Source organism: Toxotes jaculatrix, chromosome 18 (genome assembly GCF_017976425.1).
Source record: "Toxotes jaculatrix isolate fToxJac2 chromosome 18, fToxJac2.pri, whole genome shotgun sequence".
Taxonomy (NCBI): domain Eukaryota; kingdom Metazoa; phylum Chordata; class Actinopteri; family Toxotidae; genus Toxotes; species Toxotes jaculatrix.
Genome location: NC_054411.1, coordinates 12,961,663 through 12,986,991, shown reverse-complemented (window position 1 = coordinate 12,986,991; position 25,329 = coordinate 12,961,663). Strand labels below are relative to the sequence as shown.

The window sequence follows — 25,329 nt, the reverse complement described above, 5'->3', positions numbered from 1 at the left end:
ATCTTTATGGTGTAGCATGGTGGCGGCACCATCATGCTTTGGGGGTATTTTTTCAGTAGCAGGGACAGGAAGACTGCCAGAGTGCTCAGGACCTCAGACTGGACCAAAGGTTCACACAGACAAGGCAACACAGGAGTGGCTTAGGGAAAATGTCCTTGAGTGGCCTAGCCAGAGCCCTGACTTGAACCCAATCAATCATCTCTGCAGAGACTTGAAAATGGCTGTCCACCAACAGCCCACATCCAGAGAGAGCATGAAAGGCTCTGCCGAGAAGAATGGCTGAAAATCCCCAAATCCAGATGTGCAAAGCTGGGAGCTCAGATGTTGGGCATTGAATACAACAATTAAGATAATACCCTCACTCTCGTGTGAAAGGTGAAATGTATGCTATTTGAAAGCGCTGGGTGCAAGTGAGCCAGACAGACAGCAGGCCTATAGCTCAAACGGACTGCAGTCTGGCCTCTCACGGCCACTGCCGCCTGTTTACACATGCACACACACACACACAAACGACAAGCCATCATAATGAGTCAGTTAAATATGTTCCGTTAAGTGCATGTTCTGGTAACACACCACCCACACAGACAAATAAAACAAACAAACACACACTCGCACAAAAACAGACACGGGCTATATTAAAGTGTTAGTGTGTGATCGCGTGCCTGGAGACTGAGTGAGATTTATTGTGACATCACCGTTTGGCTCTATGTACATAACGTCTAAGGGCTAGTCCAGTGAGAGAGAGCGAGACAAATAAAAGAAAGAGGGAGTATCTCATTGTACATCTAATTTTGTTTGTCACATTCTGACTCCAACACTCACACACACACACACACACACACACACACACACACACACACACACACACACACACACACACACACACACACACACACACACACTGGCAGTGTCTTCTTAAATCAATCCCCCTGTCTAGTTAAGGTCACAAGATAAATAGTTACATTTAAACGAGGAGTGAGAGGGAGTGCAGAGGGTGACTGAGAGAAAGTGCAAGTGCAAATGTGTGAAGGAGATGAATGAGGGATTAAGAGAGAGGGAGAGGGAGGAACAGAGGGAGAGGAAGAAAAAGACGAGGACAGAAAGAGGAGAAAAAGGGGGGAAAGGGGAGTTTGGCTTTCTTAATGAATATGATTAAATAAACAGAAGGGATATCGACAGCATATAAAGGAGGAATGTCAATACCACTCGTTCCCCATTCTATTCTAGTCTTTCTCCTCTTCTTCACCTTTTTCCTCCTTGCTTGCTTCCTTTGGGAACAACCATTCCCATGGCAGTGGGGAGGAGGGGAATTTTGAATGGCAAAGAAAGAGGAAGCTATTTATGGAAACGCACATCATATGTGTTCGTGTGTCAAACTGTTACATGTCCATGCCTGTATGTGTGTGCGTGTGTGCAAGTGTGCAGACCTTAGTGTGCATGTGTACGTTTGTTTTCTCCAGTCATGATCAAGGGGAACTGAAAAGCTGCTCTAGCCTGATCCTAGCCCACAGTGTTTGTGAGTGTGTGTGATCACGTGCATGTGTTTGACCGCACACATTACTAGAACACCCGGGGCACCACTCAATTAGCCTCTTTGCCCCCCAGCTATGTGTGTGTATAAACGGGAGTGTGTGCACATGTATATATGTATATGCATGTGTGTGTATCTGTTGGGCTCTGAGCGGCAGACTGTAGCTGACTGAAGACGGGAAAGGGACAGAGGGGTAGAGAGGAAATGAGGAGAGGGGGAGACAGAAGGAGAGAGACTGATATAGAAACACAGGGACAAAGGGACAAATGTGTGTGTGCTGCGTATTAGAAATGCTCCTCATAAGGAATGACTGTTGGATGTGTGTGTGTATATGACAATCATTTGGCACATTTTGTCCCTGGATTATGTTTCAAGGTGTTGCATGATTTGCTGCCTCTTTACACTGGCTGTGTGTGCGTCTACATAGGTGTGTGAAATATTTACAGACGCACAAGTAAAGATGCCCCCTGCGCATGCACACACGCATACATAAACATATATACAAATTCAGCATATGAATAAATGACTCACACTGTGCCATAAACCTTTCAATAATGAATCTCCTCTTCCTCCTTCCTCAATCGCTATATATAGCAACATGACAGAGTTAAAAGCAAAGAAAGAATTGGGGGTGAGAGAGAGAAAGAAACCAAGAGAGAGAGAGAGAGAGATGAAAATGTGTTGGTCTCTCACCATTCTCCCCACCCTTCATCTTTCTAATGTTTTCTGTGTCCTCAGTCTTTCTCTCTCTCTCTCTTTCTTGCTTCCCTTGTGTTTTTCTCCCTCTACCCGTGGTTCTGCATATGCCTGCTTTTTATTATCTGTCTAGGTGTGTGTCTGTGTGTGCGTGTGTATACACTGTAATGGGGACAGTAGTAGGTCGTAGACGGTGATGTCTCGCCAAGAAAAGGGAAGTGAGGCCCTCAAAGTATACAGCTGGAGCCAAATGATGCAAGCACACACACACACACACACACATACACTCACTACCAACCACTGGCCTTTTCTTAACCTTGTCCATCACCGCTCCATACTGTCTCCATGTTCACTCTCTCAGTAATGCCCTTGCCTGTTTCTCACTGATATATTTCTCTCTTTCTCTGCCCTGTTAAGCCTCCTCTCTCTCTCTCTCTCTCTCTCTCTCTCTCTCTCTCTCTCTCCTTTCCTCCTATACCTCTCTACTTCTAAATCCCCACACCCTCTTATATTCCTTTATCTGTCCTATCTTTCTCATTCTTTTTCGCGTCTTTCTTTCCTCTCTGCCATTTCCCTTCTTGTTTCTCTCCCATCTCTCCCATTTTCTTGCATCGCTACTTCCCATCTCTCATCAGTCAACCTTTCTCTCGCTGAGCACGTCCATCAATCATCCCAATCTCTATGATGCCATCTCCATTCAGTATCGAATGAGGGAGAGAGAAGGAAAGAGAGATGCCGCGTCAGCAAACGCACGAGGACACCAACAGTAAGAGACAGAGTCTGAGAGGAGATGGCAAAAAAAAAAGTTGCATAGCTGGGAAATACAGTAAATGAAGGATTAAATGAAAGAGAGGAGAGAAAGGAAGAGAGAAAGAAAGAGAGAAAGAAAAAAGGAAACTGTCTTGTGGGCACAGACAGGATTGAAAACAGGGAGTAGTGAGGATAAAGAGAGAGAGAGAAAGATGGAGGAGGACATAGCAGAGAGAGGGAAACAGTGAGGAAGAGGGAAGGGCAGAGATGAAGAGCACAGGAGTGCTGAATGAGGGATAAAGCGAGAGAATGACAAAATGATGCGAAAGTATTGCGGTATTTTTGCCTCCTGAGCCGTGTATATGCTCCGTCAAAAGCAGGTTAGTGGCAGAACACGCACACATATCTGTACCATATAAAAGGGAGGGGGAGTAAAAGTAAGAGAGCAGCATGGGTCACAGACTACACATCATACTGTCACATACAGCACGTCTATCTGCCACTGACACATGGTATAAAATCACAGCAGCCCTCCCATGATTCCATATATTGACACAATTAACACATGTCAACATATGTGCCAATATTTCTGAATATCTCACGTTTCATAACACACAGGATTCTAGCAAGTACGCACATGTATGAAAACACACGTGCTTATACATACATACACAGTGAGGCAGACACACCATCACAACAGAACATTATTCCAAAAATGGCAACCCCTGGCCTCCAGAGTCCTGCCCCTCTCTCCACTGAATCCATGCGTGTGCCATGTTACCATTCAGACCCATACACTCCTGTATGTTATGTACACACATACACCAACACTAGACTCCAGTCCACTACACTACACTACACTTGTCTGCCAATGGAGTCCAGACCAGCTGCTACCCTTTGGGAAGGTGCCAGCCTTCCTATTAATAAAACCAAGCATGATGGCACAGGCCTTTCTCACTCCGACACTCACTAACTACTCAGTTTATTTCTAATAAACCACAATTGTTATTTGTTTGCTGTGTAATAGATTCTCTGGGAATGTTTGCCAAAAACAAAAAAAAAGTGGATCAATAATAATGCAAATTTCCATTATAATCATCCATATTTTATAAAGTTAACTTCAAAGTGACGGAAGTCTGGCTTTGCAATTACAAAAACTAATGGAGCCACAAGAACAAGGACAAAATGATTACCTTGCCCACCAACATTTTTTTCCTCTCTCTTTTTCTTGTATCTAGTATGTGTGTGCTGTGTGAGTTGGGTACAGTGTAAGGTATACTACACTAACTTTTTTTTTTTTTTGAAAGAATGAATGTACTTGTACTGTTCTGCATATGTCCATTCACAATGTTTTAACTGTGAATGCAGGTTAGGGAAGCTTTAATGAATGTTTTGTGTTACTTTTTTTAGAAGATAAGAAGAGGAATAAAAAAGAAGAAGAAAACAGGAGGAAGCTGAACTCATAACTCAGCAGCCTCCCTTTTTCTCTGTCAGTTTCTTTATATCCTTCACTCCTTTCCCCTCCCTTCCGCTCTCTCCCTCTGTCCTGTTACATTATGCAGCAGAGCAGTGGCAGAACAGCTCAAATGATTACTTCATTTTCTTGTCGCTTTTCCCTCTGAAGCAGTGATTTGATAAAAATGAATGAGATTAAGGACTGTGATTGAAACCTATCTCATTATTTTGATAATCAGCAGCCATAAAAGATAAGAGACATGGTTGAAGCCCTTCTTAGGTTATGTATTTCCAATAGAAAATTACAAATCTCAGATAAAGTCTATCATATAGCAAAGATTTCCTTGCGTTTTCACATATAGCAACACTTTTATTCGTCAAGTAAGAAAAGATAATGTTTCAATTTGTTTTTTTCCCAGCATTTAGCCAAGAATCTAAAACAGTCACTGAATTATGTGATTCTATTTTTAAGCCAAGAGAAACAAATCTACTGTACAATGTGGTTCAAAATGGAGTAAATGTCCTATGTACAGCAATTACAATACATTTTCACGTCTCATTCAGAATGAGGACATGCAATAATTCACTTTGCTTGTGTCTCCCTGCAGTACACTCATTTGGCAGTTAAGGCTCTCCACAGCGAGAAAATGGCCTCCACTGAGAAGCGCTGTCAAACGGGACAATATTCCCTCAAAGGAAAAACAAGACAACTCATTTTTGATGTTGCATTCAAAACTGTGACCAAAAGCAGGACTACAACGTGGATCAAAACGCTTACACGAAACCCATACCAAACACGTCTTCAGTGATAGAACAAACATAATGATTTTACATTTCTTCCACTCTGGCGCCACGTCTGGCTGCCTTAGCGAAGAACAAATGGCAGCACCTGAAGGCCAGTTCAGCCCTTCTTAGCCTCTGATTCGGCATCAGTCAGTATATACAGGCATTACTTTCACCTTCTCTTCCTCACTGGTTATTCCATATGGCATATGTTGTGTCTCAATCTCACCTCTGCCTCTGCCTCTCCCTCTTCACCCACATATAGCCGAGTTGTCACTTTGCACAAGATGCTGACGGTGGTATATGTGTGTGCGCGTGTGAGTCTGTGTGTGTAATGTATCAGTGTAGCATGTGACATTTTTAGCTGAATGGTCAGGAAGGTGGTGCAGGTGTGTTGGTATGAATGCGCGTTTGAATACCTGACAGTACTCGCTGATTTAACTGTGTGCACTCGCCTGCTTTCACTGCCATTGTGCAAGCGTACATGTAACATGTACGCGTCCCTGTGCGTGTGTGTTTGTGTGTGTGTGCCAACACACCCTACAGGTAGAGCGCAGGTTTCCAGCAGGGTTTGTCTAGTAACAGCCAGAGCACGTGACTAAAGGACACAGGCGTGAAAAAAATCAATCCATCACAGACTCTCTACCTCTCTCTCCACTATCCGAATCCCAAAAATAACTCTGCCCCACGTCACTACACCCCCCTCACTCACTCAGACACATGCACTCTCAAAGACACACACCTAACACACACACACACACACACATCCAAACTAGCCTGCAACTGAAACTGAATTATTCAACAGAGCCAGAATGCACAGTTAAGAGAAAAGGGAATGAGAAAGGAAAAGAGAGAGACACAAAGAAAAATGAAAAAGTGAAAAATATGATCTTCTTCTGTTCAATGTGCATACAGTAAACATGGATGACCACACACACACACACTAGACCTGTGGGGTATCCAGAAATTATGATCAGAATGTTTGTTTACATGTATCAGATTTTTAAATAATAAATGGCCCATTCAAGACTCAGAAGAACTGACTCCTATCATTATAACAATGTTTCTGCTTTACAAGATATTTTAGGCAAAGCAAGGTGGCGTGACGGTAGGACAGGACTGCCGTGTCCTCCACAATGAACCTTTGTACTAATCTCTGTGGAGTAAAACTGTCAACTTCCTGTTATAACTTCTGACAGACCAGAGATTTTAAAATGAAGATAACAGGCCAAAATGATGTAACAATGCACTTAGACAGCGCTAAATTAATCTGATGTAGTGTAAAATATCTACATGCAGAAGGTTTAACTCAGGGTTTGGGCTCAGCAAATTTTGCCAGCAGCTTCTGATACCAATATTTATATCGTGATTTATGTCCTAGTTGCTACACAGCAGCATGTTTCCATATTGATTTTGGTTACAAGGGCAACCATCTGAAGCATATCAAAAAAACAGATACCATGATGCATTTATCAGATTTCAGAAGCTCAATTTACAATCTGAGAACAGTGCAGATTTTCATTTTCAGTTGCTTTTGGTGACCCATTCCTCCACAGCACAAAATTCCGTTTCCTAGTAACTGTGCATTGACATTGATTAATTAGGCAAGACGTTGGCCATAAGAACATATACATACGTGGCCTCTTTTTTTCTAATTCATTGGTGTATTAATGATTTTTTCTTCAGTCTGTAGTAGAAATTATTAATACTTCAGTTTTCATTATATTTTACATAATAAATCCATATAAATTATGTAAGAAATGTGCTTGTGCTGTTTTTTTGTACAAAACAATACTGTGAATGTTTCTATTGAGTTCATCTGTGAAGCTCTTCACATTATGTCACACTGTACATTTGTTATTATTTCCTGTGGAATTTAACTGAGAATAAAATATCAATTCAACTTGTCCACAGGAAGGAAGAGAGAGAGAGAGAGAGAGAGAGAGAAAAAAACGGAAGCAGAGAAAGAGGGAGAAATGTAGATTCTTCACTACCTCGAATTACCTCCGTGTTCCTCCACCTCTATGTAAGAACACTGTGGGAGGACAGACAGATATACTGTATTTCAGTAAATCACACACATGCATACACACACACACAAGAATGCACAGCACACACCCAAAGTACAACAGTAGAACAATGCTCTGTTGACGATCAATATCACAAAGCGAAGATGTACGCTAAAGATGCTGCTGTTTAAATGGAATACGGGCATTTTAAAAAAACAGGCTATCACCTGTCTCCGTCACTTTTTCAAAGACAACACTATAGGTGGGGAAAAAATGCAAACTGCACATAACAAGAAAAATATAACGTATTTTTCCCAAGTGTGAAAAAGATGAAGAAAAACAATCTAAACAGATTAGAATTTCTTATAAGTTCAATTTTGTTTCCAGTCCTGTGAGTGTGTTCTTGTGCGTATGTGTGTGCGTGAATGCTCATGCAAACCCCAGTGTCGAGTCTGCCCGTAGGGACTCAGGATATGGATCAATTCACACATTTATTACCAGACAGTCAAAGGTATGAGGTAGGCAGATTGAGCCCAGAGGGAGCGCGCGCTAACACACATCCTAGTTTTACTACATTTGCAGGGACCCATCATTGACATAATGTATTCCCTAGCTCCTTACCCTAACCTTAACCATCACAACTGAATGCCTAACCCTAACCCAAACCTAAATCTAATTCTAATTTTAACCCTAAATTTCAGACATTTTGACTTGTGGGGTGAAGAATTTTGGACTCCACAACTACAGTGGGCTCCCAGCACACACAAAAGGAATCATAACACATATGCAAACAGACACATGCACTTCTCGTTGCCAACAACTATGAGCAAACTAAAGTTAAGACTTGCAGCTGTCAGCATGTTCTGCTAAATATCCCCAAAACTTCAAACAAATAATTCAAATTAGCTTCACAAAAGGCGGAGGAGGCCAATTAGAGGGAGCACAAGATGCAGTGGAGGAGAGCGGGCGGAACAGCAGTGGCAGGGAGGAGAGAGAGAGAGAGAGAGAGAGAGAGAGGAAGAAAGAGTGATGGATTAGATTTGAGTGAGAGAGAAAAAGTACAGGTAGTGAAACGTGAGAGGAGACGACAAAACTTCACTTCCTATCAATCAAATAGAGAGTGAGAAAGAGAGGGGAGCAAGGGGAGAGAGAAGTGGAGAAGAGAAAGAAAGATGAGGTATAATTACAGTTACAGTGAGGTTAGTAAGAAATTAATGCAAGTCAATAAAATGTCAGTCTTAGTGACAAAATCAAGTTTGTGTGTGTGTTCTGGCTGCAGTATAGCTGGCCAATTCTGAGCGTTTGTCTCACCACTTTGTGTTAAATGATTTATATGCAGACGGGCAGTTTGACTCTCTCTCTCTCTCTCTCTCTCTATTGTTTCTCATTACTCTATCCCTCTATATAATGTCTCTGTCTTACTGACTATCCCCCTCCTTTCTCTATTTCTGTCTCTCCATAGTCCATCTCTCTGTTCTCTCTCTCTACTTCAGCTGCACATTAGAAGCAGAACAGAAGCAGCCTTTTACCTCTCTCTGTCTGCTTGCAGAGAGAGGTAAAAGGCTCTTTCTCTCTCTATCACCCTTCTCTCTTTTTCATTCTCTGCTTTGGAAAAGCTGCCTACAAAGCATAGAAACACACACATACAGACAACTACCTTCCACTTAGGTGTGGAAAGAAAGGGGCTGCTAACCCTTTAAATGCCTCTAAGACAAATGAAATAATAATTGTGAGACGATATGCACATGCGCGCGCACACACACACACAGATGATGATGATGTTCCATGATGATGCTGCAAACTTTCCAAACAATCAAGTCTCTGCATCAGCTGGAGAACATAAAGGATGACACTGCTGTAAAAGTGGATCTCTGCATGAATTTTGTAAATGAAGAGGGGGAGGAAAAAACAGGCGGTGGAAAAATGACTGACCAACACACTGTGATAGACTTGTAAAAAAATTAATAAGCACATTTACATCCATTCAAACCCACAAACCCTGTACGCGTGCGTGCACACACACACACACACACATACACACACACACAAAAAAAGCTGATGTTAAGTCTGTGTAGTTATCAGCTGACAGTTGCAAGCTGGAGAAAGGCCAATAAATAATTTAGATTCTGCAGTGAACGTAGATCACTGACTCTCCACATCCACCCAAAAACACCCTGGCCCCTCTCTCTCTCTCTCTCTCTGTTCCTGGGTGTGTCTCTCTTACACTTTCTCTCTGCCTGTCTTTCTTAATCACTTATATATACTCTGGCTTTGTCTGTCTCTGGACCAGATTCACATGCTTGCAAAGGAAGTGAGAGTCCTGACTATTCTCCACGGTGGCCTGGTCAGGTACACTACATATGTGCTGGAAAAAAATTCTGCTACTGACTCAGACACACTCACAGACCTGAAAACTGCTCCCCGTTGCAATTTGTACACATATTCAGGAAGTAACAAATACAACATCAGACCAACCAGCATTTGTCAGCAACTGTTGGAAAAAGGTCAGTCGAACACATTTGACTTTAAAATCTTAAAAATCCTTCATTCTATAATTGGCAATAAATAAATATTACTAGCACTAGTAATACTGGTGGTTGTGTAAAGATTACCATCCTCTGGTAACCTTGTGATAAAAACCTGTAACATCCAACCTATGATCTGTGCCAAACAAATGTTTTTCTATGAAATGTTTTCGTTTTTACCACAAACTAAGAGAAGATTTTTAAGACATAGAAAAGAGAGGTTAACTGCTCTGTGAAACAGCTGAGCCAAAAGATTATACTCACTTGTCTTGAATGGTCATTTGTCCTCTCATTGATTCTGGGTCATATAGGATCAGATATGGAGGGAGCAGATTGTAGCAGAATTACACACACACAAGCACACACAACACAAGGCATAAAGACAAAACACATGGCCTATACAGTGTGAAAAAATCAACTAATGGCATGCTCATAGATTTTACTGAATGAATACTCTATATTGTTAAAAAAAATCTTCTAAATAACAATTCCGACTCAATATTTTTCACACTCTGTGATTATGAAAATGTGGTTAATTTATAAATCACATTACTTATATTTCATATTGAGCTCATTCGTACTATAGATAGCTAGAACATATATTGACTTCTTCTCCATTTACAGCAGCAGGGGAAAACACATTTAACTGTGTGCTGATGACGCAGGCAACACCATATGGTGTGCACACGTTTGTATGTTTGTTTGTGGTTTGGTATGTTAGCGGGTGCTGAAATCAGTGTCCTGCGCAGGTACACATTATGAACTTTGCTGACACTTCATACACATTTACACAAAAACAAACAACTGAATATATGAAAAATGCATCTGCAGTGTCACAGGGTTTACAGTAACTCCAGTGCATGACACCTGATATGGATCTGACAAGGTCAAATGGGGATTTAGGGTCAAAGGTCAGATGGACAGCTAATGGGGATTTCATTACTGAGGTCCTATAAGATGACCCATTTAGTTTCAACTTTCCCCCAGCAAGTAACATGATATATTATTTCTGAGCACATTATAAGAACAATAACAGCACAATCGCTATTTATGTCATGCGCTACATTACATATCCCCTGAAATAGTTCTAATAGAAGCTCATAATACTGTAGCAGGGTATAGATGTCTCCCTCTCGGACCCTTTAATACGTATCTAGATAATATGGTCCACAATTTAACACAACTTTACAGATACATTTGAAACAATATGGCACACTGCAGTTCAAAGCTGATGCAATATCATACACACAGCTGTGATTTAATATTGATTCAGCACAGATGTAATAGGCTTGGATATTTTGCTTGTTCGTGAATGTATTAGTTTTTAATGGTAGACATTGATGGATTGCAAAATGAGCCTACCAGGCATAGGCCCAGGGATCCAAGAAGTCAGGGGGGCCCTGCGTCTGTGCCTCTGAAGAGACTTAATATTCCTTGTTAGAAAGTCACATAGCTCAGGACCACAAAGAGACTCAAAGGACTACAAAGAGACACACAAAAACCCAACACACGTTGTCTGTACTTGCTTTGTGTCTCTTTCAGTATGGAGTATTTCAGTATATCCTGCTTAGCAATGGTTCGGGGCCTGTCTGTGCCCAGGGGCACATTTTCTCATAATCCATCTATGATGGTAGTGACCAAAATTTAATAAGAAACATCTAATTTTTATTCTAAAATCTGAATCAGAAATGTTTTTCTTGATGTTTTAAAATTACCTCGACAACCGAGTCAATGCCATCCATGACAAGTTCGACATTTTCAACAGTGGCGTCTATTTGGGTCCATGTCCTTGTAGATAACACATGGTTTCCAGAGGAACTAGATGCTAACGTTAGCAATGTTACTCACTCCCGGATGAATGTTCTCGCCGATGACTTTGGCGTCTGAGCGCACATGGCCTTAATAAATAAGCAGCGACGTTGGTGGTGCCAATTGCATAGTTTGCGAGACAGCAGCACATTAAGTTTGTTTGTAAATTTTTTTTGTTAATCCGGTTAGCGCTGGACACAGTCATTTATAACAAGACGGTTTTTGTTTTCCGTAAAGCGGACGGCACGAGGGACGTTTTCGAGAGAGTACGTAAAAAATCAACCGCAGCAGGCGAGGGGCGGGTCACGCGCACACACGCAGTTACGGTAAATTACCAAATAAAAGCCCGTTTTCAAATAATGTCGCAGTTTCAAATAATGGATCTGACGGTGTTCCCACACTGAACGTGAGCCCACTACAATGGTATATTCAGAATATTATAGAGTTTATGGTCGTCAAAATGTCTGTCAATAGTTGATGGATTGGAAATAACTGTTGACAGTCAAGCTCTAAAATAAACAGTCCCATGTTTTCTGCTTCTGAAAGAGGCTAAAGGTTTATTGCACGGCATTATTTCTGTTATTGTTTATAGAAATGTAAATAAATTATGCTCAAGTTCTTCTTCAGTAAGTACCAGTACACAGTGTGTGTCTAAAGTACAATGCTGTATATACAATGCTGTATGTTTATCAAACTCAGTCATAAAGACAAATGCTGGCACTAATAGTATATAACAAGAAACTATTTGTCGAACACTTGTTTCAAAAAAAGAAAATGGCACAGTAATGGACCTGAACTCTGTAGTGCTAATTCTAATTAAACAACCAAATATCTGTCTACAGTATCTAAATGTGGATGTGAGCGAACAGTTATTTATATGGTACTCCCATGGGTGCAGAGTCAGTTCACAACTAAATAAAGCCGCAGGTCATAATTCTGCTGAATAGTGATGCCGCTGAGACTCATACATCTGGTGAATCAAAAAGGTGTTTCAGTCCCCATTCAGTGAAACATCAGTCAGCTGAATCCACCAAATAACCATGCACCTGGCTACACTTCTGTTAGCAGCAGGTTCTAATGAATCAACTACAATTCCTCTGTATTTTAATGACCTATATCACTAACATTTCTGAGCCATTTTCTTGACTGTGTTAGTCAGTGAGATTCACTTAAATGCTGACTATCAAACGGTCAGAGAAGGACAAGTGGCAGATATTACACCGAGAAGAAAACCTCTCAAAATCAGAGATGTGTTAGGCAGGAAGCCACTGTATTAAAAAAGGATGGAAGTTCAAATGCAGTTTCCACAAACGCAGTACTTGAAATGCATGACACATCTGTAAAATATTACAGAATAGATTTTTTTATTTTAAGTCAAATTGCTGTTGCTCCCATCGATGCTCAGTGTCAGTGAGGATATCCTATTCATAGGATTATTTGTTTTCAATGTTAAGAATCTGTTTTAACAGATGAACAGCTACATAACTCATGGTGTATGGAGAGCACAATTTGTAATCAAGCATGTTTTTTTGGCTTGTTTTGGTTTGGTTGTGTGAAAGCACATCAGCTGATGAGGACACCTTGACAGTCTACAGTGGTGCAGCAGGGTCTGAAGTTACCTGAGATGACCTTATGATTGATATAGGCCTTGTCACTACGCTACCTCCCGCAAAGTGAGGACTTCTCAACTGACTCAAGTTTTAGAACATTCGGTAATTTAATAGGACCAAAAGTTTTCAAAGGACAATTAAACACAAATCAGGCACATATAACTAAATATATAACAATAAATGGGCTTAATTCCTTATGATCAATGAGACTTTCACTGGAAAGAGTTTCAAAAGATGCAAAGAGTTTTGTCCGATCGTTTGATGGAGGTTATGAAAATCTCAAAATAGCACTTCATTATGAAACCCATTTTGTTCCTGCTTCTAACCTCAGCTTGGTTAGTTTCCCCACATTAGGCCACATAATAAAATCATCTGTATCTCAAATTTACTCAGACTTGGCCACAATAGACTACAGAGAATGGACAGTATAACATGAATGTATGCCCTAGAGAGGGACGGCTGATAAAATATTGTACTAGGTACACCTTACAATTTATTACAATCCAATGAACAACAATACCACAAAGCACAGCTTCAGAAATTACCAATAAATTGAATCAAACACCCTGACACAGTCTCAGCAAATATTGAGCATTATAAGCTTCACAAAGGTAGGAGATATTACAGAGGTATTGTGTTGGATTGCATTAGATTGTACTAGTGTTCATGTTATTGTATAAAATACCTCTATGTTGGTGTTCAGGCTGTGTACCTGAAAGACAATGCAAATATCCCAAACAGATACATTATGCTGATTGCAAATTATTACCATCAGATTCCTGCAAACCAACGAGGCGCACTAATGCCAGCAGAGACGTTATATAGAAATTGTCAGCTTCATCAGTTTCATACAGCTACGTGTTTAAAAAACAATATCTGGGCAAACACTCTAATTAAATCTGGAGATTAAATAATACATACAGTTCTCCACCTAAAGCTATTAAAAGATTGGATTAAGCCAAGAATTTTTTTCAAGAACAATGCTTCTCAGCTCATTCATTTCACCACCTTGCAAAATCCAAAGCACATTGTGCTACTCCTGTTTATGTTTGCAGTTATTCTTCACATAATCACTGGAGGACAGGGCTGTCCTGGTGGTCATGAACCACAATGTCCCCCAGTTTGTGTGTGACCAGGGACCTTTGCTGCATGTCTTTCCCTCTCTCTCACTCCTCTCATTTCCTGTCATCTTTCCACAGTAAGCTACAGTACCCAATAAAGGCATAAAATGCCCCCAGCCCTATTCTTTGTACTTTCCTGCCTTCATCATACCAATCTCCACCTAGCTACGGACAAAATTAAGAACAAAATTAAGGTCTTTTGCAACTCACCAGTAAAGGCCAGAAAAAGTACAAACTAGTTTTCTGGTCAAAACTAGTTGTTTTCTCATTCTTGCACCTATTTGTGTTTTCTTTATTGTTATTCAGTGGTTGCAGAGCAGTTTGGAAATTAAATCTATGAATATACAACACCAGATTTCGCTCTTTCTCACTAACACACGTCTGTCATTTGGATGGTGAATAGACATGATTCAGAGACACTATAAGTAGCTCTTGCATTTCACTAGAGCAGCCCTATTAGTGTGTGTAGTTATGTCATGGCTCAAGCATCAGAACGGATCAATACAATCATTACTCCAATTTCCTCTCTTGTCATTAACACTCTCACAGAAACTTACTTCCACATTTGCATGCTTTCAGACAAATAAACACCAACGCTGGAAATGAAAATGCTTAAATCACTCGTGATTTTTCTCCAAAATGGTGCAGTATGTACTGGTTTTTAAAAGGTGCAAATGCAGGGGATTGCTGGAAATTTTACACTGTCACACTCCATAGTTACAGTATACATGCACACACACACACACACGCACAGTTGAAATGATGGCACATTCATTCAGTGACACCTGCATATTGGATAATTAAGAGGAGGAGCCTCAAAATGAGAAAAAATAAATAAATACTGTGTCAGTGCACAAGTTAATAAGCTGCTATGCTGACACGTATATATCTGCTTTCTGTCTCTCGCACACACACACACATTGGAGTTACACACCATATCTAGAAAGACACCTGCATCATGCTGATATGGGAGCTAGTGTGCATCACTGCACGGACACACACACACACACACACACAAATTGTAGCTGCTTATTTTCATCTCTCTCTGGGTCTCTCCCACCTTACCTCCCCTCCCCCTCTTGCTCTCCTGTATCTCTATACCCCCGCTAGGCGCTGGGCCTATACTGCACATGCTGACATCAGCAACCAGCAGCGCCCCCTAGACAGCCCCCACCCCCCAAACCATCACCACACTCACACCCAGGGAACGTATATCAAACTAGTCCCACGTGACTGTGACATGAAATTACAAACAAATGTGATTGATTGTGATCAACAGCCTCATAAAAGGGGCAGCTGGTTCATGCCCCTTTCCTCTTAATTAACTATAAATTACATGTCCAGCATTTCATTTCACCTCCTGTAGCCTACCTCACATGTGCTCGCGTTGATGCGTCGTACACCTCTGTCATGAAGACTTACTGTAAAGCCTACAACTCATGGAAGGAGAAAAATGTGAACCATTCAATTAGACATTTATCTGCACATTATGCCCACCTGATCCTCAGGCATGGTCTACTGTGTCAGCTTTTACTCACTGTACAATGCCAGGCAAAGGATATGGCCATTCGGTGATCTTTTTGGCGTATTTTCTCACGAAGTTATCCTCACTGAAAATGAACAGCGAGCGGTTGACAGTGAAACAGTTCTGGCGCACGGGAATGGGATTATAAAGGGCCATGGTCCGGGCTCTCTGCGCCATAGACTGCTTGTACATTCTCTGGGCCCCGGGCCCTCCGGGTGGACCGTGGCCATGGCCGTGGCCATGCCCGTGGCCGTGACCGTGACCGTGTCCATGGGGTCCTCCTTGCCTGCTACCACCGCGGCCGCCTGGGCCCCCTCCGCCGGGCCCTCCGCCGTACCTGGCCGGTACCTCGTCTCCGAACCGCGCCATTCTCTGGACACCGAAAGCCAATCTTCACGAAGCAGCGGAGAAGGAGACCAATGCTCAGCTGTGCAGCCACACAACATTACATCCCATCTGGATCAGAACGTCTCATATGCACAACGGGTTGTCTTGTAAGCTTACGCTGAACACCTGCACCCGGCGAGCAGTTATGCAGCTCTTGGTTTTAGCAGACGAGGACGCCCATGTACCGTCTCCTTCTCTGTGCGTCTCTGCCAGCGGCCAATTGTGGGTGTGAGGAAATTAAATGTGTGGTCGGTTGGCTGACTGGTTGCACTGTAGGGTAGTGCTGTGGGGTGTCTCTTAGTCCGTTCTTGTGTCCGTATAAAGCAGGATTCGTCCCCAACATGAAATCATGGGGAGTCTGTAGCCAGTTAACATGAATGTTTCATGTTCTCCATGGTTCATGCCTGAATCAGAGCGCACCACAGCCTCCTCCACCTTTCTGGACGATTTATTTCTTTACTCTCATGACAGCATGTAATGACAATCTAAACGCCTCTAATGTCACACAGGCCTCAATAAATCAGACTGTCGAAAAATGAATCTGAATAGAATTAACAGCGTATACCTACGGCCGTCAGTGACGTTCAAGTTGGCGTTTTGGAAACAGTCGCGTTTCCGAAGACTTAAAAGGCATTGGAAAAAAAGGAGAAAAAAAAGCTACTATTATTTATTTATTTTGAAACATCCGCAATGTTTGGTACAGTGTGTGGCAATAATGTGGCTCCTGCCACCTTACAATTGTTTTACCAGTGCGCTCTGACAAGCCCTGAGTCCAGGAAAATTGTTGCATTTGTTATTAATCAGTCTAATTTCAGAATGCAAAATCTCGAGTGGAAAGGAGAAAGCAAAATACCGTTTTCCTTTGATATGTCGGTGTCATTGTAGTCATACGCTGTGGATGAAATAATTTTCTCAAACGAATTCAGTAGCATCCTCCCTCGTTGCAACCATCATCTTCTGTCCGTCACCTGCGCGGCCATCCAGAAGCTGAGCAAGGGACACACGGACGGCGTCGTCAAAGACACGGGTATGACGGCCGCTTCTCCGCCGTCTTACACCCTCTCATGATCTTGGTTTGGCTGTTCGAGGTGCAGCAGTGCCGAGAAAGTCCCTCACCATCCCCGCCCCGAAAAGTCTACCTTCGTCCGCACTGATAAGCCCAAATGTCCTGGCAGCGCGTCCTTTCTCTCTCTCTCATTGGAGTAGGGTAGTGCGTTCCTCACGGCCTCCTCTCTCTTCGTCCAACGGCCCCAAGGGGAGGAGGAGGGGGACAGACGGACGGATGGATAGATGGATAGATGGATCGGTTAATGGATGGAGACAAAAAAATGAAAGGGAGGGGACCGGGCTGTTTCTTTGGAATTCAGGCCAGTGTGCCTATAAACTAAATAAATCGCAACGCGCGCGATATCGTTGTCTTTCAGCCTGTGTGAACTATAATGAGAGCTTGGTCGGTTCTGCAGCCGCAGCACATGACGCACGCAGCTCGTCCAACTTCCAGACGTAGCCTATGTCACGGATGGAGGCATCGTCTATCGCCTGTTTATTTTAAGGTGCTTCGGGCTATAGCCCTTCCCAGCTGGATTGGACCTCTCGAGCCGTCCAACTCCAAATCAGTTTCAAATAATGCGTAAAATAGCCTTTTGGCGTAGAGGATGGGGGTGACATCCGCAACTGTGTGACTGTGTTTCTAATTCCCTTTCACCTTTGTGTAAGTGTGTGTTTCATAAAGACTTCGTAAGTATGCTTATTATAGCCAGGTGTGTGTGTGTGTGTGTGTGTGGCGGAGAGGGCTGAAGGGTGGGGGGGTTGTTGGCATCATGCAGCTCGTGCAAAGATACAGCTGCAACCTGACAATGACTGCGCGCACACGGGCGCGTGAGTAGAGTAGAAGCGCGTCAGAGTGTGCGCGCGCTAGTCTGCGTGTGTTTGTTAGGGAAGGTGGAGGGGGGAGGCTATTCTTAGCAACAGACATTTGGAAATTAATGGACGAAGAGAGCTCTCTCCTCCCTCCCTCCCTCCCTCCCTCCCTCCATCCCTCCCCGAAAACGAGTCGAGGATCTTCTTCCTCTCCGCTCCTCTCCTCAAGGCTTTTCTCGCCGCACCACCAAAACACTGGTGCCTGTTCAAGGTGCGACCATATGCTTTGCGCTACAGCACAGGCACATCTAAAGATTTTCAATGACATAACACTGAGGAAACAAAGGCAAAACGGATGGACAATGCTAAGAGATTAAAAAAAGAACAATTTCTTGCCTTAACGCATCTAGGTACGGACAAACATCACTCCTTTGCCCTAACGGGTTCACACTGAAATGGTACAGTTTCAGTCTGAATACATGATATTTCCATCTTTGATTATACAGAATGATTGATTTTTTTTTCAAGTTATGGAGAATGGAGAAAGAAGAAGAAGAAGAGATCACATCACAGGACAACGTATTCTTAATCTATTATGTGACCTAATTGATTGACTCCAGAAATAGCCGCCTCTGTGAATGGGAAATGATCATACAAATACAGATTTAAGGGTGACCGAGAGAATTTATTCACCTTTCCCACAGACTGAATCAGGAGAGAAACCTGGCACGCGAGAACGCCAATCGATAACAGCACGACCTTAAACGTCTATCCGATATGTCAGAAAGGGATCGTTTTGCTTTGTGTCCACTTAAGTAAAGCTTCCGGCTGTGAGAGTGAGACTGACCCCATCACAAGAACATGCAGCAGGAACACAAATTTTAATTCCCGATCATAACCACAAAGAGAGTAAGAACAGATAGATAGATAGATCCACCACGGAGAGCGCCACAAAATACGAATTAATGCCACAGTGTTGAGGACATTTCAGGACCACGGAGAGCGCCTCAACAGGACACATCAGCATCTCGATGCTATCAGAACTACCAAACCATGGATAGCATGACACTAATAAACTGTAGCTTTTGACAAAATAAGAACCACCAGCTCCACATCTGGTACCACTGCATAAGATTCAGTGTAATAGGATGACTAACTTTGTACCCTGCATCTACATGACCAATGTGCATATAGAGGATTGTGATGGACAGGGGGCTCTGGAGAGTTTGAAGAGTGACAGTACAGTCTCTTGAGCTAGAGATTAAACATATTCTTTACTTACCCTATGTTTTAACTCTGGATATGTTCTAATGTGTCACAGTTCAGCCTTTTGCTAATTTATGGGTATTTTACATTTTAATGATGTTGCACATGTTCCAATGGCTGTGTTAAAATGCTAAGACTCTAGAGTTTGTAACTCTCTCATCTCAGTTGTCTACAAAAAAACCAAACATGAAGTAAGCACATATTAAATTCATTTTGTTCTTGCTTTTGAAAAATTGTGTTCTAATTGTATAGGCTGTTATATCTCATGTATGTGTGTGTTCACAAATGTGTGTGTTTACACTTGGGTGTGATGATCTGTGAAATTATCTATTGCTCTTCAAAGCTGGAGCCTTTGAGTAGCAGCAGCCTTCTGTCCAAACCTGTTATTCCACACAGCCAGTACAAGAAGCAGCAACTCCAAGGCCACCCATGCATAAAACATTGTTACCTCACAAGAACACATACACAGATACATAGTAAACATGGTGTACAGTACATAAAATGTATTTAGTTGAGAAAATAATTCATCATGATAGGGCATCTTCGTCCTACAGCAGTCTCTTTGTGAATATAAACTGTACTGCATTTGACACTGAAACCACAGCCCTCTGCTTCTTTTGAGACAAGGAGAAAATTTTTAACACAGGGGTATACAAATATAACAAATCACCCACCTACACTTCAGTAAACAGGTTCATAACACATTAAAGTTGATAATGGGTTTCAGAAGAAGGGTAGGAGGGACAAGATGTCTGGTCTGTTAGTATCCACTTACATGACATTATGACTTTGAATCCAGCAAGTCCCATGTCTTTACTCTCCACTGTGCCTTTCCTGTTTTTGTGCTCTTCATATTACAATGAAAATGATTAAATGCTATATCAGTGCTCATGCTTTCTGATAAAACATGCACAATGCAGCCTATTGGCATATTTCAAAAATAATTTGTAATTACCTTATGATAATGTTTTACATTCTGTTTGGGTGCTGAAATCTGTGAGGAAGCAGTAGAAATGACAACCACATCTTTTAAAATGAAGGTAATGATTCACCACAGCTAGATGTAAAAAGCAATTCAACTTCCAAAGACTTTATTGAAAAATCACTGCAATCAAATGAATGATCCCAATAGGACTGAGAATTATTTGCTACTTCCCTATAAGCTTAAGTATATGTTTGTTAAGACTTGGATAAACCTATGTTGTGTAAATTTAAATACATGTCCAAAGATGGTAGAACTATGGTCTTCACCGCAGATTTCTAACATGCTTCAAAACCTTCTTTCCATCTGTAGAGTTTAAAGGTGTCAGCATTGTTCTCTGTTGTTTTTCTTTCTCTGTCAGATGTTCAAATAGTGGGTAGCCGTGAGGCTGGAGCTCAGAGACGAGGACCTAAAAAGGAGTTTTGTGAGTCAATGATTCATAAGGCTGAATAATTCAGTGGCTGGATGCATGTAGAGCACTCCGCCCCTGCTGAACTTGGTCCTCCACAAACCCGATGCAGACTTACATGTGAACCTCTGCAAGACTGGCCCACACATACACACAACAAAGAGGCTGATTGTGGTTGATAGCCAAACATCAGTTAATGACATATTACAGTTTCAGAAACACACATCATTACATGACAACAGTGAAAAATACAGAAGGTGAAGATTAAATGCCCAGTCATAGAAAACTGGGACAGACAACAGAGACATGAATGCAGACTCACATAGACTACAGAGGAGCTAGGGTTTTCCTTCGCCCTCCTCACTGCTCTTAATAAATCTTGCGCTATCACGTTCTTACCTTTTGGTGCTTATCTCTGCCATTATTGTGCAGTAATGGCAGACAGGTGCCACACATGTGCCTTCCAAAGTGATGACTGCAGAGTATTTTTCTGCTTATTTTCAGTTTAATTGCAGGATTCAACAGAAGACATAACGACGCCTCCAGGTCAAACTGACCGATGATAATGCAGTGAATCACAGAAGCTTTAAATTAGTGCACCAACTGGGAATTGGAATGTGAACCCAAAACACTCGTCATGGCTGGATGAATGTAATGCTGGGGGCAGCACCATGGCATCCAACAATGAAATGGGCATCACATCAGTCGTATATGTGTGTGAGCGTTGGAGGAGGGGGAGTGTGTGAGTTGGTTTTATTGTGGATGCTCACTGACCGAGACCAACAGCAGGCTCACAGAAGGAGCACTAATAATCCTTGTGTACAGTGGATGTGTTTGAATGTACATGTTATATGTTAAGGCTGATATCAAAAGCAAAATACAATGGATAGACCACAGTGCATTACACAAAAATACACAAACAAAGGAAGTTTTCAGCCCGCTGAAATATACACAATGCATTTTTAAACACCTAGAATTAGTAACCTAGTCATAAGTAGGGTAACACAGCTGGTACTGCACTTGCAAAATCTTCTTTCTCCATCTGTTTCTTGTTCTCCTCCTGGCTCCCTGACAATTACCCTTTTCATATCTGATACAGAATTTAAAACCTCAGTTTAAGCTTCACTGATTTCTTGTGAGGGTAAAAGAGAATCCTCACTTTCTTTGTATACCAACATTTCACTGACAAAGCGTTCACCTTGGAAGAAAGCAAAAGAGGGAGCAGGAGAGAAAGGGTGGTAACCTGTCCTTAGTGGTAAGTAGGCCAACTTTTTTTTTTTCTGGGGGAATCTCTAGTGAGGATGAAGTCACCACTTTATCTGCTCTCAGAACTCTTTTCTTTTTTGCTTTCTTTTTCCTTTTTCATATTCCATTTCATTCTCAGTCCTTCCACAATTTTATAAAGGTTCCCCATCTCCTACCTTTCACCATGAGTGCACCTAAGGAACAAGGAAAATTAAGAATATTGTATTGCATTGCATTAGTTTCTTTATTTGTAATTTAAGTTAAATTTATGTATAGATTCATTTTCCTAGGTATTTTCTTCAAATGCATAAATCTCCTTATTTATTATCTTCCAGGTGATCTGTTTGTATTTCTGTGTAATTATGTCAAAGGCTGTCACTTAACAGTGTTATGAACTACTGTGAACTATTCCGTTATTACCAACTTAATAATAGTTTCATATTAATCATTTAATAAAGTTAATAATATGAACAAAATCCAGTTTCTACGTGTACTATACACTTTATAAGAAAAAAACTACAGCCATGTAATGCACCCCAAAATCAGCCCTGCAATCAAGAGAACCTTTGTGTTTTGTCCACACTTGGCGGTGGACAAATCAGAAGCACCACATCCTCTCTGAATGTTTTATGTTGAACGTTTCAAGCAGGTTTTGACAGGAGTGGAGTGGACAGCTTTCCTGAGTGTGTATACAATCATGAGTGTTCACTGCCCTCCAGTGTTCATGGATGAAGTACTGCAAGGTCTGCATTCACTCCTTACTCTGTGTTACCACTCTCCCCTTTATGTGTCCATATCCCAAAGCTATGAGAACAAGAGAGCAAAAAGAAGGCATGCACTCAGTGAGATTCTTTTGTAGCTGAGCACTGCATGCAGGCCAAGAAGCCTGCACATAAATATAATGTACAAACACATACTTATACAGAGACAAGGCTGTTGGACAATAATAGATTGAACAGTTATTGATGGTGGTTAAAATCTGTCCATTGTTTTCTGTTTTTCACAGATTACAATCATTCTTATATGACAATGTGACATGAGTAAGTCTAAAGCTCTAAGCGAATAGCTGAGAATTAGATTCTTCCCATTTCTTATTAAACTTAACAATCGTATACTGGGAGCTTCATGCAAAAATCAAACCATGCATGTCGTGTTGGAAATATATTGAAGAAAAATGAGAAGAGGATTCACAGAACAAAAGACAAACAACAGAAACTTAAAAATTACGTTAGTATGAGGTAAGTAAATATATAACCATAGAGTCTCTGATAGAAAATCATATTATGCAATATAATGAAAAAAAATTGCGAGGGTTTTTATTTCTCAGTTACACAACTGTAAGAAATTGTCTACGTGATTCATGTGTTAAATTGCTGTAGGACTCCACGCCCCACAATGCATTGCGCTTTCAACATGGCGTCTCTCATAACCGTTTGACTTGTGTCAACAAGACCAAAACGCAGCTAAAGGTAAATAGGACTGTGCAGCGAGGCTGACTAATAATATTTCAGACAGGAGGATGAGACTGTTGCTGACAGTATTAAAACGAATCCATAAACCACCTGCTGACACCAGTCGCCCGCGTTGTCTGAGCTCCAGTGCTAGCAGCGGCCTGTTACCTCTGCGAGATGAGGCTCTAATCTTGGGGTCCAGCCGGGAACTGGTGCAGAGACTTGGCTCACAGGTGGAGGTGAGGACCACCTTCATCACCGAGGAGGAGGAAGGAGCTCTTCTACGAGAACTGGAGCCAGGCCTGAAGAAGAAACGCTACGAATTCGACCACTGGGACGATGTAAGTCATGTTCATAAGCACAGGCTTGAAAGTTAGTTTGGTTTTTAGTGAGTTTTAATGATCATTGTGATTAAAACTCTTTTTCAAAAGTGTCCTGGCCAAGATAGGCATTAAGAACAAATTTACAGACAACATACGGGACAAAATCAGAAGATGATCAAGAATGCAAAACTAAATAATGAAATAAATCCAAATTTATGTACATTTACATACTTAAAATTCTTATGGAAAAAAGTTTACACTTATTCAGAGTGACACAGTATAACCACAGGCTTTGAAATTGTTTCTGAATTGTTTCATTTCCCCAAACCTATTTTAAGCGTACAGTTAGGAAGCAAAGCCACACACTCTTGACAATCTAATTGTTCACAAAGGGCAGCCTGTCAAAATGTTGGCCTTTAAAAACTGCATTGAAAGACCTAGCGTACACCATTGTTTCTCAGGGCACTTACTGCGTAGTTAGAGCAGGATTGTATTTGAAGTGACAGTGATGCTGACTTCATGTGTTCTTTGTTCACTTACCCACATTTAGGCTATTCACGGGTACCGAGAGACTGAGCGTGTGAGGTGGGGGCCAGCATGCGAGGAGGTCCTGAATCGTGTCCGATCCGTAGCGTTCCCTCAGGGTAGTCCACTCCTCGGGCCTGTGCACATTCTGGATTTGGACAAGACTGGGTACATCAAACCTCACATCGACAGTGTCAAGGCAGGTTTCTCTTGTGTGTGCAGTGCTGCTTAATGTGGCTTCAGGAAAAAAACATTTCATTTTCAGACATGAAAGTCAGTCACTAACTTTTGGAAAAACCTTTTGGTGTGCGATGTGCTATTTACCCACCTGTGTCATTTTGTCTGTCCATCCTCTAATTTTTCAGTTTTGTGGCAGTACTATTGCCGGGTTGAGTCTTCTGTCAGACAGTATCATGCGTTTGGTGAAGGAGGATGCCAGCAACGAATGGCTGGAACTTCTGTTGCCCCGGCGCTCCCTCTACATACTGAGGTTGAGTATACTGCATACTGCACTGCATCCTACACAGGGATGAATGGTTGAAAATGTCTTAAGCACTGTTAATATCGAGTGCATGTGATAGTTGTATCTGTTCTTGACATTTGTACAGAGACCAGGCCCGATATAACTTCACTCATGAGATCCTGAAAGATGAGGAGTCGGTGTTCAATGGACAGAGAGTGGCTCGGCAGCGTCGTATCTCCGTCATCTGTCGGAACCTTCCTGACTAAGTGTCAATGTGTCAATGATCACTATTAAGAGGTCCCTTATGTTTTGTAATTAATAGAATGTTATTATGTACATACATTTATGATGAAGTGTCCAGGACAACGGCTGGGTCACACCTGTCAAAATTAAAGAAGTCAAACAGAACCAGCATGATGGCAGTGACGTGTCACTCAAGTGTCCATCTGTTCTTCATCACGTGTTACCATTTAAGACAGCTTACATAGCTTGCACGCTGCACGTCCTGGCTTTCTTAAAACATAAGACAAGCATGACAGGTAACAATAACAAAAAGCTTTGCTGTGGGGTAAGTCTGTGCTTCTCAACATGCAAATGAGAGGTT

General features: G+C 41.7%; 2 protein-coding genes across 2 annotated transcripts in view; one reads left to right on the top strand and one right to left on the bottom strand.

Annotated features, from left to right (window-relative positions):
* cacna1aa (calcium channel, voltage-dependent, P/Q type, alpha 1A subunit, a) overlaps positions 1-16,183 on the bottom strand; it is a 74,417-nt gene extending 58,234 nt beyond the window's left edge. The window contains exon 1 of the mRNA XM_041061866.1: positions 15,852-16,183. Coding sequence (XP_040917800.1) covers positions 15,852-16,183 — 332 coding nt within the window. The remainder of the gene's footprint in view (positions 1-15,851) is intronic.
* Positions 16,184-23,371: 7,188 nt separating this feature from the next.
* alkbh7 (alkB homolog 7) lies at positions 23,372-25,133 on the top strand. Its single transcript, XM_041063440.1, has 4 exons — positions 23,372-23,755; positions 24,288-24,461; positions 24,628-24,752; positions 24,871-25,133. Exons 1-4 carry the CDS (start codon positions 23,483-23,485, stop codon positions 24,989-24,991), a joined length of 693 nt encoding a protein of 230 aa, XP_040919374.1. The 5' UTR covers positions 23,372-23,482; the 3' UTR covers positions 24,992-25,133.
* The last annotated feature ends 196 nt before the right edge of the window (positions 25,134-25,329 follow it).